Source organism: Aptenodytes patagonicus, chromosome 4 (assembly GCF_965638725.1).
Source record: "Aptenodytes patagonicus chromosome 4, bAptPat1.pri.cur, whole genome shotgun sequence".
Taxonomy (NCBI): Eukaryota; Metazoa; Chordata; class Aves; order Sphenisciformes; family Spheniscidae; genus Aptenodytes; species Aptenodytes patagonicus.
Window position 1 is genome coordinate 82,659,418 of NC_134952.1, and position 17,527 is coordinate 82,676,944.

The following is a 17,527-nucleotide window of genomic DNA, read 5'->3' on the forward strand; positions in this document are numbered from 1 at the left end:
AATTATGTAAGAAAACCTTATTTTGGATCATTCTACCTATTAATACATTTCCTTTGGGAGAACAGAAATGTTCCTGTCTTCTTCCTTGTCCTTTCAGTGACATTGAAAATTCTGTGGAAAGTTACATAGAGCTGTTAACAGATTCTAGTAAGACACACACCTTGGTCCGTGCAAGCAGTGGGGCACCTCGTTCCAGGAGCAGCTCCACAACTTGGTCATGTCCACTTCTTGCAGCACAGTGGAGCGGGGTGAGTCCATCCTTAAAGTCAAAGGAGGGAAAACAAATGAGCACGTCCCCACTGTCCGTCCTGGCACTCTGAGGAACACCCTTCCAGGAATGCAGCCCCACAAGCGTGTGAAAAAGCTCCTTTTTTTTTTGACTCCTAACTGAAGGTGGCTCCACAACATGAAGCTTCATCCCTGTTCTTCCTTGCACCAGTAAAGGACACCCTAAGGTTACCGTTTCAGAGAGGAAGCCCACTGCGTGTTGAAATCTCTTATCAAAGAGGATAATGTGAGCATGCATTGCCTCCTCCCCTCCTTCTTCTCTGCACGGCTTTGAGATTGTATTGCCTCTCCCTGGATAATGTGTGCTGGGCCAAGGATGCTCCATTAATCAGCTCTTGTTCTTTGGATTGCTTTTGACGTGGGAATGAAACAAGAAATGTTCATACTAGAAAATTTACTCTAGAATTTATTTGTTTTTTTTTTAAACAGGCAGCTGGAGAAAGAAGATTTTAAAACAGAGAAAAAGAGAAAGAAAGAAACAAACAGAACAAAGCCTTTCATTTCTGAGAGCGAGCAGTGAACAAAGAGCTACCAATTCTTTGCTAAAATTGCTGAGAGACCACCAACTCCGCAATATTTTTTCCGTTGCAGAACACCACCCTATGCCAAAAGACTTGCTCAGGCTCCTTAGTAATGATGACAGCAGTGGTAGCAAAAGACGTGTCAATGAAACATTTAGACAGGAGAATGCATTCTAGGTAATTCTACTACCGTTTGGACTTTATGCAGAAAAAAAAAGGAGATACGAGGCAAGAAAAATGGTTGCAAAAGAATTTTAGTGCTGAATGACAGAAAATAGAAAATGCGTAAGATACAGAAACCCAAGTTTTCATCTCATTAGACCTCGATATTGCTCAAGCATGCGCTCGGCGAAGTCATCAATACTCATTCAACAGAGATAGGTTTATAAAGGCGAAACGGTAATAGTTTTTAATCACAAGAAAAGCCTTCTCCCTTTGAGACACACTGCTCACCTTAGATGAGGTAGATGCTATTATTCTAGGATGCTTTCTCAAGAATCCAGTAACAGCATGATTAAAAGATGAATATACTGGTCTGAGATAGATTTATTACTTAGAGGTTAAAAAAGTCGCAAAAATGCAAAACCACGGCCTTAAGTATGAGTTAGTGGCCCTGCTTCATAGGCAGATACACTGTTTGCCCTGCTGGAATTTGGAGGAAGCCTACGTCGCTATATTTTTACTTCTACTACTAACATTTTAAAATTAAAAGCAGCTCTAGACTGCACAGTGCCGTTGCAATCGCGACATCATTTTGGCTGTGCAAACATAGCCCTGTAATACTCGACAAAAGGTAGTTCCAAGAAGTAGATCCTCCCCTATCCTCAGTTTCGAAAGCACAGAGCACCTTTCTCAGTCAGCAGTGCAACGCAGCTCCACTGCGGTGAGGAACTGAAGTCTGCAGGGAGGACTTTTTCTCCCTTACTTATCTACTGTTTCCAGAGATCTTTCAGAAACACGTGAAGGGGTTAGGTGTGCCTTGACGCTCACGATCTCAGAGGCATCACTAAATCCCATGGAAGCTTTGCAGTGAAATTCAACAGATGCAAGATCAAACCCGCAAACAGAATTCGAGGCTGTTCAGCACCTGGCAGATTGGGTCAATGTAAAGGAATTGGGTTTAACTAGCTTATCTGGGTTTTTTTTCTGCGCTGAAACTTCAGAGTCCCCTAAATCAAGTCTTTATATGCACAACTGAGGCATATTTTCATCTCGCTGCCAGAGGGATTCATACACATAATTCCCATTAGCGTTACTAAGGTGAGAATATATCCTAAACGTAGTTCTAGGAAAGGTATTTATTTGGTAGTTCTTTCCAGTTTCTGGCCTTTTGTGCTCTACGTTTTTAATCAATGTGGGAGGTTCACTTTCCCTATCTGCATAGTGACTTTGATGTTATTCTATTCAATAGAACAGCAAAAGAAAGGTAGAATTGTGTGAACCCTTGAAAAAAACAGGACAAATCTCCAGAGGGAGAAAAAAGAAGAAAAATACAAGCTAAGCAACCCATCAACTCCACAAGAAAGTCTACCTAAAACAAAAATAAGAACTAAATCATTAAAAAGCACGATTTCTCCTCTGCTCTTATCTATAATTCCCTCTAAAAGTAGAGATAAAAATTTGCTGCGTATCCTATTCTATCCTGCCACAGCTTTGATAAGTGCCTCATCATTTACTATCTGTGCACTTTCCAGTAAGTGAATGAAGCAATATGCTTTGCAGCCTTCCCATATAACCCTCTTCTCTTCCCTCTTTCTGCCCTGGGGAAAAAAGCATGTATATTTTAAAATGATTGTATTTTTAATACTTTAGATTCTATTTTTGCTCACGTTTTCTTCAAAGATGAGGGAAACTGCAAAGGGAGAGCTGTTGTAGTAGAAGAATTAGTACACAATACAATGAGGACAAACTGACATTAGCCAACATCAAGAGACACACTGGTGTACCAAATTAGTCCTCTGTTGCACCATTGTCTATTTGCAGTGAACCTCAGTGCTCTGAAATCCATTGCAGGGGTTTGCCTCCGTACTTTTTCAATCATTCCACTGCTAATTGGTACACCACGTGAATTGAAGACGACATGCTGGCCAAAATATCCATTTGACAGGACATACAACACTGGGTCGAAGAGACACAGACTTTGGAGCACAGATAATGGATATCCCATAAACACAAAGGCCGCCATGCCGGGAGACAAGAAAGCCAGCAATTTTCTATTTTAAGAAGTCCAGTATTTATCTCCTCATCCCAAACAGTACATAATGGAGAGTCAAATGTTTTCATCTTCCAAGTGACATCCTGCAGCTGGTGTTCTGTTGTTCCCGTATGTGGCACGCTCCTAGCTCACGCTTTGCAATGTAACCAACAGCTGGGTCACTGTCAGAAATGACACTACAATCCTCTCTGTACCTATGGAAGCCATGCAATTCCATCACTCCTAATTTCCTCTTAAATGGCTCTCAAAATAGAACGTAAACTTTCGCCTTTCTTTCTTGAAAATCCATCGCTGGTCATTTTTTAACCTGCAAAATTAATTCTGAATTCTCTGCATGACTCCTAACTGCAGGGCTCAGGAAGATAAATTATTGGGTCATTTCACAGTGATTAAAATGCTTTACTTCAGCTTACCAGAGAGACCGAGAGAAAAAGAAGCCGTGCTTACGAGAGATTCTTAACGGGAAATGATACGGGCAGCATCTTAACAGAAGGACAGTTGCGCACATTCAGTGCTCATTCGAACAAAGACTGACGATGGCACATGAGCATCAAAGGCCAAATTATCAAAGAATTCTTCTAAACTTCAGCTGCATATTCTCAGTTTCATAAGGGTGAAATAAAATTTTAGTATTCTGTATATTAGACGTGCAAAATTGTCTAAATTTTCTCGGCAAATAAAGGCCTTTTCACTTGTTCATTTGCCATTACTGCTAAACCTCATCCCTTTAAAAATGAACAAGGCAAGTCTCCCTCTCGCTCTAAGCTCTCGGAGTCCTGGCATAATTAAACACGCTCTAAAGTATTCCTCCGGGTCTGCCATTCAAAGAACAAATTTTAAAAATACAGCAAAAAATATACCATGCGTTTGCTTGAGTAATAAGGTATTAACTTAAATAATTCTAAATAACAGTCACTATCTATATAGCTTGCTTAGCTAATCTGTACAACGTCCCTTCCCGCTCCCTTGTAAACATTATATGAATCCACTACATTTTTTATAGCAAATATCTGCATTGTGATTAGATGTTTTTGATCTGACATTGCTTTAGGAATGGCAAAAACCGCCACGGAATTATTAGCGCTCTGTGCACGCGTGAAGACTAGGAGAAAACGTCACAGCAGCATCACTGCAGGAAGAAGGCACTGTAAACATAGCACAGGGCCAAGACAAGGTTAGGATCCTGCTGCAATGGCTTCAAGGTAGGAAACCCACTACCAGGTGGAAATAGCAGAGCGCCGTGCCTCTTTCGTCAGGATGCACATATACAAAAGGAGACATTATTACAAATAAATCTCAGTAGGTTCCCAGAACGAGTGTTAAGGGGTGTCTGAAGCACACTGACCACAAAAAACCCAACGCAAACCAAACCAAACCAAACAAAAAAAATCAAAGTTCCACCCCCCCCAGCTTCCTTCCTTTTCTTTTCCCATTGGTATCATCCATCTCTGTGACTGACCTTCCACTTCTTTCACCTCCAGCTGAGCCTCCTTTCTTTCCTGTGGCCCTTCTCCAACCCAAATGGCATACCAGACTTTCTCCCCACCATTATCACGTCTACTCCCCTCCTCTGCTCCAGCTGCCACGCTCCAGGCACACAACATGTTTACTTTCCCACACGGTAAGCTTTCCATTCCAAGACTAGATGGCTCTGTTTCATTCCAGGGATTTTTTTCAACTGTAAATACTCTGGACAAGAGCCTGCAAGAGGAGTCTAAAGAAAAGTCCCAGAGCAAGAAAAAATTAATTTCGATGTTGGCAAGATTCAATAGGAAGAACACAAGATGTGTGACAACTTCAGCACCTGAGACAGGTGAACGTGTTCCTCCCCCCCCCTCTAAGGGTGTTTGCACAGTCCCACAAAAATAGAAATACCAGTCAGGTGACAAAGGCCTGTGAATAACACTCTATTTTAAAAGTAAAAAAGCATACAAAAACTAAAAAAGCCTCACATTCTTGTTCTTTTTTTTCCTATACAATTTATACAGAGATGATAAACATAGAGATATTGCAAAAACTGCATTCATAAAGAATACTCCTAAACCCCTTTAATAGTCAGTAACATTTCAATAGCCCAGATATCCTTACTGTTACTATTCCATTATATCAGAATACTTTTTTTTTTTAATAGAAATCTATATATTTTGGGCGTGCTGAAATTGCTCTGCTTTTAAATGCTTAAAATAATTCTCCCTGTAATAATCCTTACTACGTTTCGGGAAGGCTGCAAATGCTTTCCTTCTCTCAAAGTGAGAACTGATAATTGCCACGTTACTCTTGACCACATGACATCGATTTAATCCTAAATTGAACTTTCCGCCACCTTTTAGAGAACAAGTTTCCGCACGCTGATTGCTAGCCACAGTCTGCACAATTGCTTCTGAAACCCAGCTCCACTGGTCTACCATCGGAAGTTGTACAGGCCAGAAGTTTAGCTAAATTTTAAAATTTTAAACAAACATACGTCCTCGAAGTTCTTATTCAGGTAAACTTGTAGAGAATATAGGTTTGACTAAGATTTTAAATATGAAATGTTTTAGCGTAAGAAATTTTACCCGTTAATTACTTAGCAAACGGAACTCCAGATGAGGCCCATATGTAAACAGAAGTAGCACAAACGTAGATATAACAGACAGTACTAACCAAAGTATCCTATTAATATCATTGGGAATGGAGTTTACATTTTTGCTTTAGATACAATCTAAAAGAGAAGTGAAATTCCACGTTTTAAAAACTTACTTAGTAGTTCGTTGAGAAAAATCATTAAAACTTGCCAAAAAAATTTAAGTAAAATATTATTGTAAAATACCTAAGTGCAGCAAGCAGATTTACTAGCAATTCTACATCTTTATACTCTAGTGAGAAACTCCATAAAATTTCAGCAAGTACATTATGAAATGTATAGAAAATAAAAACATGTAATTCCTGCAGGAAGCGGGGCTTTCCTCTGACATGCAACATTAACTATGGAACAGTAGGACACATGCATAATTTACTCCCTTTGAAGAACGTACATTTTAATTTTTTTCTTTTTAGACAATACAGGGGCTCCTAATGGATCATTCCAATGGAACATTTTCAAACATAAAAAGATTTCACAGATGAACTCTGCAAAATTAAAGTACTGAGGCTCATCTGAAATCTGTTAAAATAAGTTTTTGCTCCTTAATTTATGCATCATCAGATGTCATGTAATAAAGCAAGTTAAAAATAAACTGAATGAAAGCCATGAGTCCTTTTTTAACCCAAGAGCTTATTTGGATGCGGTATGGAGACCAAGAAGAAAAGCCCAAGATATCGGGCAGTGAAATATCCTAGTACATTTAATTCCACTGTTTTTCAGTGAATCTGACCTGCTGGAAGAACGCAGGTGTTCCTCAGAAGAAACGAAAAGGCGAGCATGGCAAGGCAAGCACGTTAGTACCGGGGTGGAGGAGGCAGAAGTCTGTCCTTTAAAGTACCCAACACACGTATGCACGGCATGCAACGCACAACCTACCTCTTCAACACCCTACGTACTCACGGCCACCGCAAAGCACACAAGGCATGCGGACAAAGCAAAGGGAAAAGAAAAAGACACCGAGATGCTATAAACAGCTGGCACGAAGACAAGACCACGCCACAGAGAGACTGACAGCAAAACCAAAGCTCTGGAATCTTCCCCACTGTGAAGTACAGGCAGCCGACCGCCACCGTGTGCCTTTGAGCAGGGAGAAGGCAGAAGATGAGAGCAAAAGGAAGCTGCTGAGCCTGTGCAAACTGGGATACGTGTGCTTTAGGACACCTTTACGGGTTTTCACCGATATCCTTGTGCTGACAGCTTCTGAGCTAATGTAGCAGCTGACAAAGGGCAGGAAGCCAAGACGATGAGAAGAGTCTAAAATTAGCACCTTCCACCTACGTTGGGCAAAGTCCTGTTCTTTCAGTTTCATTCACAACTGCACATCAATCTTTGCGGGTGAGCGGGGAAGGGAACACACCTTGACCTCTTAAAATCCAAGACGTCCTTTACGATCATCTGGGCCAACTTGTCTAAAACGAGTATCTAAATACTGTACAGGAAATAGCTGAATTCAATACTGTCATTCCACAGGCCAAACGGACCATTTCTGTGTGACTGCTGCGCTTATGAGTATGTGGAATATCCTGACTGCAGCGTATTATTACCATTTCATGCCTCTTTACCGTGAGATTTTAGGCACTTGTTGTGGAAAATTTGACTGGGGATGATTTACTGCACACCTTTATGAGAGGCAGCATTTTCCACCATCAGTACTTTAAAAAAAAAAAAAGGAGAGCAAGAAAGACATCATTTCATAAATAATCAGAAATCAAAATCATAATCACGTACAGAGTTACACGATAATCACGATTGTCTTCCTAGCTTACGAAGCAACAAATGGTTGATGTAATTAATATCAAAGTAACTGCAGAGGTTGAATCAACCACAAGGGCAGTTGGCTGCAATATCCTCTACCTTCCTCTACCTGCCTACCTTACTAAACACAAACTCTTGCGTCCAGCTCTCAACTCTGTGTTCTAAAACGTCCTCTGTTACTTGGAGATATAATTTTGCAGATCAGCGCTCAAGAACCAGCAGCTTTCAAGAATGAGTCCTGTGCAGTTCAGCTCGCATAAACGACCACGTTTTCCTAGGTGACTCCAAAATCCCATTTGAAAGAATTAACCCTGCCCACGTGAATTGATGGGGTTTTCTTTTGTCCTGAATGACTGCAAAATCACCCACAAATAAAGAGCACAGTATTGATGCGGCATTTCAGCAGGACAACTGGGAAGAGGAAGCCAGTGAGAGTCACCTCATTCTCTGAGGTTAGTCTGGGGAAGAGGCGAGCGGCTGCTGGCACAGAGTAGGTTACTTGGTCCCAGCAATGACTCTTCACTAAAAAGCGACCGCCAGCCCACTTACAGCAGTTTTCGTGAGGCGTACCGTGACTGGCACCGACACTTAGGAGTCAGGGGACTGAAAGGCTTCGCTGAGTCCAGACCCTCCACTTCCCATTGCTGTGCAGCACGCATGTTCTTGTGTCACGTGAAGCTGGACCAACTAACAGGCTTATTTCCTCAAAAAGATCAGTTTCATCAGCTTTTTCTCCTATGATGTAGGTAGATTATACAGGAGACTAAAGGACATAGTATTTCTGCCTCCTACTATCACCAATACCTGCCATTCTTTAGTCTGATACCATAGAAAACAGTCTACATAAAACAAATAATCTGAAAACTAAAGGTAGGATTCTGAATTAAAAAAAAATTCTTTATAAATTATTCTTGGAGTCACAATTTCAATCTGGTCCAAGTTTCAAAAAGAGTACCCTTGTGAGGAGGCAACGTTTAACATTTTTGGAGCTGTGTCCAGCTGAACTTTTTTTTTTTTTTTTTTTGAGTAATTTATAACAGCCGCATCTAATGTCTCACTTTAGGAACAGAGAACAAGACACGATTACTGAAGCTGAATTCCTAGCTACGAATCTCGGTGTTCCCAGTCTCCGGCTTAAAAAAAAATAACAAAACCGAAAACAAGCAAGCAAAAAATCCCAATCCATTCCCAAGAAGGGACAACATCATATTCGGGGAATAGAAAGACTCACCCTGGTTTTGGCATCGATCTGCCCTCCGCGATCCAACAAGAGCTTCACCATGTTTGTGTTTCCCCTTTTGGAAGCCACATGCAGTGGGGTGATTCCATTCTACACCATGAAAAGAACAAACAATGAGCATGATGGATTTGAAGGTGTAAAATGGTGTTCGGATCACAAAAAAAATGAGACCATCACATTGTAGAGAATAAACAGAAATGTACTTGAGCATCAGAGCTAGGCACACACCGTATAAGCTAGAGTTAGTAATTCCTTTCTAAGCAAGAATCTTTATTCACTGTTCGGGGTTTTTTAATAAACGAAGAAGCGCATCTGCCAAAGCAGCAAACGTCACAGTCCCAGAGCCGGACAAATAAACAAACACGTATCATCAGAGTCCCAGTGAGTCAATATTCACAAAACACTGATGCATTTAAATCACTGCAACGTACACAGAGTACACAAATGCGCGACTCCTACACAAAGGAACCTTCTTAGTGTAACGCCAATAGCGTAAAGGAGTAGGTCCTGTTTAGGCTGAAACGCTTTGGGTGAGGGAAGAGGTAATATTAGCGGCTACTCCAGACTGGCAACAGGAGGAAGTCAGTCTGAAAGGCAGAACCCTAAAGTAATTCAAAGCGTGTCCGGCAAAATTAAGCCGAAAACTTGTGATCCGGTAGCTATGTTGAGGTACAGATTACCAGCGGTTTTCATGGCACCAGATGCCGTGCTTCAAACTACGTAACGTACAACAGCAAAGAGACTATAGTATGTAGCTCTGCAGTTGTTTACCATAAAAGAGTAGTCATGATTAACTAGTACTTTTATTGTCGCATTTATAGAATGGCAATATACCTTACCTTATTTTTTCCAAATACGTTTGTATGTGAAAATACCAAATTAAAGTAGCAGAGTAAATACCGACTACTGAAAAAGCCAATAAATCCTACATGTATTTCTGGAGTATGTCTAACTGACAGGAAAGCTGAAGTGAGGTGACACATTATGAGAATATCAGCTTTCTGGAGCTAGTCGAAGGAGCCTGCTTCCTTCAGCCGGGAATACCGGTCGCTGCTCAACTCCCAAGGACTCTGGTGCCTTGCACGGAGGCAACCTTTAAGAATTACCGCGACAAAAGACATCTTTGAACACAACAGAATTTCAGCATTACTTTGCTCCTCACTTGCTCCTGACTAAGAATTAGACAGACTCCCACTTCCGCAGGCCGTTGCAACTAAGAAGAGAAAGAAATTCCTCCGTACCCTTGCCGTGAAATCGACTGCAGCTCCTCGGTTTAGCAGAAGCGTTGCCACATTGACATTTCCATAGTGCGCGGCTATGTGCAAAGGTGTAAAGCCACTCTACAAAGGGAAACAGCCCTTATTATAGAAATCATTTTATACAAGGTAATCAACTTAACTAGAACTTGATTTTAAAAGCTGCTGGCAAACAAATGCATCGTGTCGATTTTATCCCGATCATCTATAATACAGCACAGTCTTTCAGGCAGAGAGTGCCGTTTTCATATGAGAGGTTATCGGAAGTGCTTTGTTCTTTCACTCTCCAATTCCGTGTTCTGAATCAGTGGCCAATAAGAAGAGCAGCTTTCCTCATAGAAAATATTAATATATTAGCCATTCTTAAAGAAAATAAAGGAAGTTTCCTTCTTACAATTCAGAAGCAACATGGGTCTTTTGGGCTGCATCTGTTTACTGGCTTTGGATGAATGATCACAAAAGTTGTTGGACTCTTATTTTACTGCTTTTAGAATAAATATTGACAGCATGTTTCAATACTTGGGGGGTTGGACTAGATGATCTTTAGAGGTCCCTTCCAACCCAAACTATTCTATGATTCTACGTTTCCTTCTTTTTTTTTTCCTTTTTTTTTTTTTTTGAAAAAGCAGTGGTTATTCAATACGTAACCCACGAATTTGGTGTACATGAGAAATTACTTAGTAGCATAGTACAAGAATCATAATTATTTATATTTATATACAATTTGGATCTCAAAGGATCTGAAGAAACTTCGATACATCAGAAAAATCACAATTTACTTATTGCCTCTTGAACACTAGAAGGTGAAACCTGCTCCAGCTACGAGATGTAGAACTGCTTGACAACAACATAAAAAAGATTAATTCTTTGGAAAGTAGGACACAGAGCAAGCTTTTAGTCTCACAAGTAATTCAGGTAGAAAGGACCTTGCTTTTGAGGTTTCCCTGAAGAGCTTTACACTGATTTGATCAGGCCTTACAGTTAGTTATGGAAAGAGAGAATACTTTTGGCTTCTAGACTACACCGTATTTTCGACTAGGTTTCATTTCTTCCAGTGTACAAATCATCATTTTAGACTACTCATGGAATATTGAAACGTAGGCAGATGTTGCGCTCTGAAATCAACTTTACTCCCAAAAGATAAAGCAGCCGGCCCACTATTTTACCCTAATTCCATTTACTTCCTCGCCAGCCCACAGGTGATCCTGGTGAAAGTACAGTCACACACTCATTAAATTCACGGTCGTCTTGCCGTGATAAACGACCAGGGAAATGTCTGCTGAGGGTATTAGGCGCACAACTACGACACTGCGTTAAGCTGTAGACTGAGTGCATATCGCGTTAACAACTACCTTCTCGCGGACACACGTTTGCCGGGTGACAAACGAGAGGTAAGCCCCTTCACGTTTACCACGGCGAAGGACGTGCCCGTGGGCAGCTGCCAGAGAGAAGCTGTCACCCTTTCCATCCACATCGCCGGCCGCCTCAGGGCAACTTGCCCACGTGCGCGCACACCGGGTGTGACGCGCTTTCACACGGGTGCGTCCGCTCAAAATTCACCCCCCCCCATCTAACAGAGAAACTCCGTTATTTAAAAGCCGGCATTCAAATAATGACCGCATTCTCGGAAATAATTCTTTTTCCTAAACGTGACAATAATCTTCAGGGGAGAAACCACAGCTCTAGCCAATCAGACCCACGATTTTTAGTGGAAGTGCTTGGAGAGTTGGTATTTCCAGGATCTGTATGAGAAATGCAGTATTATCTGCTGCAGGTAAATTCTGATTATGTGCTACCCCTTAAGGACTTTTCGAAACTTTATTGAAAAGATCGTAATGAGAACAATGGTAAAAATAAGCAGATGCTCTGAACAAGTTTTTACCTTGGAGGATTTGATTATGTTTATTATTGTAAAAGAAGGAAAATTAATTTTACCATTATTCTGGCTGAGCCAGACACCTTAATTTGGTTACGCCAAGTGAGTGCATTTTCATAATTAGTGAAATTGAGCTAGAAAAGCATCTTTATACTCTTAGCTCCATCACTCGCTTCAGACTTCTTTGAACTGATGTGAATTCTCAAAAGGTTACTTCAATAGTGACACAAAAAAAAAGAAATTCTAAGACAAAGGATGAATAAAAATAGGTTTGCTGAGTCACAAATTTCTGTGTATTAAAAAAGAGTCTTATCTTCACTTTTAGTGCTAAATAATAAAGAAATATTGCCACAGAGCAGAGAAAATAATTATAAGTAACAGAAAGAGTAATTAAAAATTTTTGATCTCGGTACCTCAGTCGTCCTATTCACCATCATCTGATGCAGCATGGTTTGGGAAAAAGAGGAACAATATTAAAGACTGGCCGCAAAACGAAGAACTATGTTGCTTTTTGAAATGAGTTATGCCGTTAATTATGGGAAAAGCCATTCAAGCATGCATTAACTTTAAATACAACCTACGTTCCCATGGGCAATAAACCAGTATCCTATTTAACAGGGAAGCAGTGATTCTGCTTCCACTCCAGTGTCTTCTGGTTTACAAATAACGAGAGAAAGCTGGTTACCAAAGAAACGGGAGGTATAACTAAAAAGCAGAAAAATGAGTAGTTTGTAATTACCGTGTAGCTAAACACTGCGAAAGGAGATATATTACTGGTGATACTGGTCAAGCAACTTGTCTGTCCCCAGAAAAACCTTTAACCGTTAAGACGAAGGGAGTAGAAGTTTGTTGCCCATCGGCACTCAGCCGCCTGACTACCCCGTTACCTCCGCGGCGGCATGATGTTACCTTGGACTGCACATCGGCATTATGGTCGTTCTGCAGTAAGAGCGCCGCTGATTTGGTGTCGTCTTTTCTAGCGGCGATGTGCAGAGCCGGTAATCTCACTTTCCCCTTGGTGTCATTTTCCAGGAGGATGGCCACCGCCTGGTTGTGTCCTTGCTGCAGTGCAACAGCTAGGGGAGTGAAACCGTCCTGGTAGAGGAGAAGACAAGATGCGCTCAGTAAGCTGAAGGACGTACAGCTTGGGTGATTTGCACAGCGCTGTTCACACACAGAAATCTGATAAGCACGTTACCAGGTGTTTTCTACCTCTGCACCACCGTCTCCAGTGAAATGACATCGGAGGCACAACATTTTAGCCCAGATATGACTTCAAACACGTCGGAAGCACACTTTTTCCACTTCAAAGCAGTCTTTTTTTAAGTCAAGTACAAGCAAAGGATCATTCTACAGTATCTCTCTTAATTACTTCTCATCTTAAAATGGGCCACAAAGCATATTTTTAGCAATTATTTGGTAAGGATTAGTGAGCGCTGAACAAAGTAGATGTGACACATATAGAGGGAACCCGTTTCTGAGTATCTCGCGTCTCTGCGAAAAGAAAGCATATCTTCAGATGCATTTGCTGCTGTTTCCCATTCTAAGTTACACATGGACTATGACTGAAGAAAACCAGAACACGTTTAGGAATTTATTCTAACTTGAAGCAGGAAAACGTTAGATTATTTGCACTTTTTGGAAAAACAAAGTCAGAAAAATCTCTCTGCTTTTCATTCATAATTTTAGCTTTGTTTTAGAATTATTTTCAAATTGCCTTGCTCCTCCACACACGCCCCGGATTGCCAATGCTTTAAAACGTGTCACGGCATCGCAACTTCTTGCTGTCTCAGCTGAAGTACTGCCTGCTCCCATCTCTTTTATTCTGACTAGATAAAACTGAATCTAGCTCAAGTCTTGCATGCTGCCCAAGCACGTCTGTGCTGTAACCACATGCCAGATCGGAGGGCAGCTGAACCACGAGGAACAGAGCAGCTCTCTAACCGAGTCTGTGACCGGAGGCACGGTGAATAACAACGGAAGAAAAGGGAAGGGAATAAATCAAGGTCTTCTGTAGTCGGTCGTTCCGACTTAGACGAAGAGCTGACTATAGCCAGAAAGCGAGAAAACTGATTTAGATACCTTGTAAAAGGCATAGGAACGAGACGGAATTGATTTGGAATAGGAATACGGAAAGATGATAAAATAATAAAGGACAAGTTAGGAAGGAATGAGAGCTAACACATGCTGAAAGAAACATCTGAAGAATTGCCAAAGCAATTTTTCCCCTTAGTAATCTAATAACATTCACTCCCTTTTGCGTAGAACTGTGGGTAAGTGCATTGTAACAGCGATACTGCTATGGTTTCTTTCTGTAATAGAGATTAAATTCTGTTCAGTGAATTGAAAAAGGGTGAACAGCTGACGAAACAGCTGAACTGTAAAGATAATTCTGAGATTGGGGCTACATTAGGTGTTGAAATGGCTTAATGTATTTGCCTTTTGCCTCTGGGAACATGAGAACAAATCCTGGATTAGAGGCCCTGTGAAACTGAGCTCATCCTTACTCTCATTTTGTATATATACGTATACAAGCGTTAGAGGAAACGAAATATATCCAAAGGCAGTGCAAGTTTCCAAGCTTCAAAGACAAGATCATCCATTTGATTTGCACCACTTTATCTTCCATCCTTCTCTAAAAGGACACAACTCTGTCGGCATTCCCTCTCCTATTGCTTCTGGAAAGCATGGCTGACCGGAGCTCGGAGAAAGCATTTCATTTCCCCACCTCCCCACGTGCGGACAGCCAATCTCTGATGCCAAACAGAAGGTCCTTCTCCATGTGCTTCGGTGGCATCCTCAGTGCAGGCTGCCATCCCACCTTATTTAATGTACCATTTCTTCATTCCCCTCATGAGACTAACTCTGGAATGAAAGCGGACAGTGGCTCAGGCCATCCTTCAGTAACACTCGGATCACCGAAGCCATCACCACAGCAAGACCTGAAACCAAAACTTACCGAGTTAAGCGGTAAGGGGGTAGACAGCCTTTGCTTTCCAAGCTACGAAAACGAGAACTGACCTTTCTGATGGCAGAAGACACACTTGGACTCGGGTTCAGAGCGGGGGGCATTTGATGTGGTTTTTTTCCTCACCCCCCCCTTGCCTTTTTTAAAATAAATCAGGCTATACCGTGAGTTCCAGTGATGCCTGGACGTCTGCATTCAAGCAGAGGCCACGTGAATTATAACCATCTCGGCCTCACAGCTCCTGTAAACTAATGAATGACTTTCCATTGCACCAGATCGTCACAGCTAGTAAAAGTTACCAGGAGAAAGGCTGCAAGCGGGTGACCGCGGGCTGTAGCCGGGCCGGGCTCCTGGGGAAGCCACGGTTCCACTCGGCTCCTTCATGAAGAGTGTGTTTCTGCCACGTTGCCTGGCAATCACACGGGACTGCATATTTCAGAAAGCTGGCATGTAACGTGATCGCCATACATGCAGGCCACGAGAGGATTATTTTAGGAGCTGTCATCAAATGGTACAGTATCCATTGAAAGAAGGGACAGCAGAGCAGCTGTTAACACCAGCAGTTCGGTTTAAAGGGAAGGAGAGCGAGCGTAAATGCACCATCATTTCAAATGCATCCGTTTGTGAAGGCAATCCAGAATGGGTAAGTTTCTGTACAGACTAGGGAAAAGTAATAAACATGAGCAAAAGCTCTGACAGGAGAGGAACTTTCCTATTACTACTTCACGTGGCTCGTCCATATCCGTAGATGGACGTCCATGCCCGCCCAAAGATGGCACTCCTAGATGCTTGAGTTTTCATGGGCTTTGTCGGAGACGTAAATCTGTTCAAATGAAATGTTGTACCTCTCCGCTTAGCCTACGATCGCTCTACTATTCACTCCATTCCCCTGCCAATACCACCTTGGCCGCCTCTAATTTCTACAGCCCTAGGGACCTCTCCTCAAAGCCTCGTTCGTTTTTCAGAAAATTCTCCAGGAAGCTGATAGGAGAAATGGGCACAAACTGAAGGAGAAAATCCTGGGCTCACTGAAGTCAGCGGAAGTTTTGCTGTCAGCTGAATCAGGCTGGATTTCATCCCTTGACTTTTCACCACTTCCAGAACAGTTCACCCTTGCCTTCTGCGCGTGTAGAAAAAAAGGGTAAGATTCATAAATACAACTCGGTGAAATGAAAGCGTGAAAGTTCTCAAAATACTCCGTCTGAGAAACCTGCTGACGTTAAGCGATCTGAGTATAAAGGCAAAGTTAAATAAGAGCGTGTGTAAAAAAAGAACAATATACCTCACCTCAGTAGCTGTGCTTTGGTTGGCTCCGTTCTCCAGGAGATATTTCACCACCTCAATGTGGTTCTCTTGAGCTGCCATATATAAAGGAGTAAAGCCATTCTAGGAAGAACACACGAGAAAATACTGTAGTGAGGAGATGGAATATACCAACAATAATGAACCCCAAATAAATACACGGCTAAAAATTGCATTTGTGCTTTTTAACTGAAATGTTTTAAGTACGCCAGTAGAACAACTTGGTATTTTTTAGCTTAATATGGTAACGTTTAACGCCACTTAAACCCACAAAACTCTACATGCTTTCACACTCATTTTCTTTTGACACATATTTTAGGGAAGCAACGGACACGCTAATCATTAATACAGCTATTCCTTGCTGATAATGCTCAGGGGTTGTAAAGCTGGCAGTGAAGTTTTATGAAAGCTGACAGGAAAGCAAGAGTTTCCTCCATTTATTACATTAACTTAACCAAAGACATCATCCCCTAGAGACCATAAAGTCTGTACCTCATGACAAGCTGAGCGGAGATGACGACGGCTTAACATACGACATAAAATGTTGTAATACATAAAATATTGCGAATCATCAAACATAAAGGAACTCAACCTTGCAAAGTAACAACTGCATTTCTGACCATACAGTAAATTCAGCCATCATTTAATTATAAACATTCATGAAAATGTCCTAGACTCCTGAAAAGAATCTGCTCTGGATAATACAGTAATTTAAAAAAATTCTTCTAAGTTAATCAAACTACAGGCAAATTCATTAGAAACGCAAGTCCTTTCTTCCCATTAAAATACTTTAATGCAAACAATTTTACTTAATTAGCTACAAAATCCTTACGAAAGAAAGGCATGGAAGTGAGCTGTCTGCCTGACTAATAACTTTCTTCTAAGAGGTTTTAAGATTGTTAAAAAGCCCTTAGAAAATTCTTTAATATTCTGTAGATTACCACGTAACACGAGAGGACATAATCACCTATACTCCTGAAAACATTCTTCTGTCTTGGAATGGCACTTTTGGCTAGAACATAAACCATAAACCAGACTTCAAACGTGCAATTTTTTTTTTAAATCTCGCGTGCTGCCACAACGGATGATAAGCTTGTGCACTTACACAAGCGCTCGGAATTAATGCAAATACTGTGATAACGAAGAACATTGTTTCAGAGGAGCCAATATTATTCTTTCTAGCAAACTTGCTGTGGAAACGTTCCGGGAATTTCCTAATGAAGCGAAATCTCATTTTTCAGTCACTAGATGATGCAGTAGATTGTAGAACTGATGTCTTTACAACCCCCCTCTGCATTTACAAATGTGGAAGATTGCTCAGGCAATAAATGTCATTTATGTTGTGTATGTCATATGATATATGTCATATACGTTGTAGCAAGTCTTTTAATACTGCTTTGCACAATATTCTGGCACTTCCATCAACAATCTTGGGACGTATAATTAAAAAATGGCACCCAGAGAACAGCTAACAGCAGTTCAA

At 41.2% G+C, this 17,527-nt stretch overlaps 1 protein-coding gene across 38 annotated transcripts in view; it reads right to left on the reverse strand.

Annotated features, from left to right (window-relative positions):
* The window catches only part of ANK2 (ankyrin 2), a 393,899-nt gene that overhangs the window by 113,500 nt on the left and 262,872 nt on the right, over positions 1–17,527 (reverse strand). For 31 of the 38 annotated variants that reach the window (XM_076337350.1, XM_076337351.1, XM_076337386.1 and 28 more), the window contains 6 exons: positions 16,030–16,128; positions 12,684–12,869; positions 12,188–12,211; positions 9,884–9,982; positions 8,634–8,732; positions 161–259 (listed from right to left, as the gene is read on the reverse strand). In XM_076337350.1, the coding sequence (XP_076193465.1) occupies positions 161–259; positions 8,634–8,732; positions 9,884–9,982; positions 12,188–12,211; positions 12,684–12,869; positions 16,030–16,128 (606 nt within the window). The remainder of the gene's footprint in view (positions 1–160; positions 260–8,633; positions 8,733–9,883; positions 9,983–12,187; positions 12,212–12,683; positions 12,870–16,029; positions 16,129–17,527) is intronic. The other 7 variants (XM_076337353.1, XM_076337348.1, XM_076337365.1 and 4 more) reach the window with 1 other exon arrangement.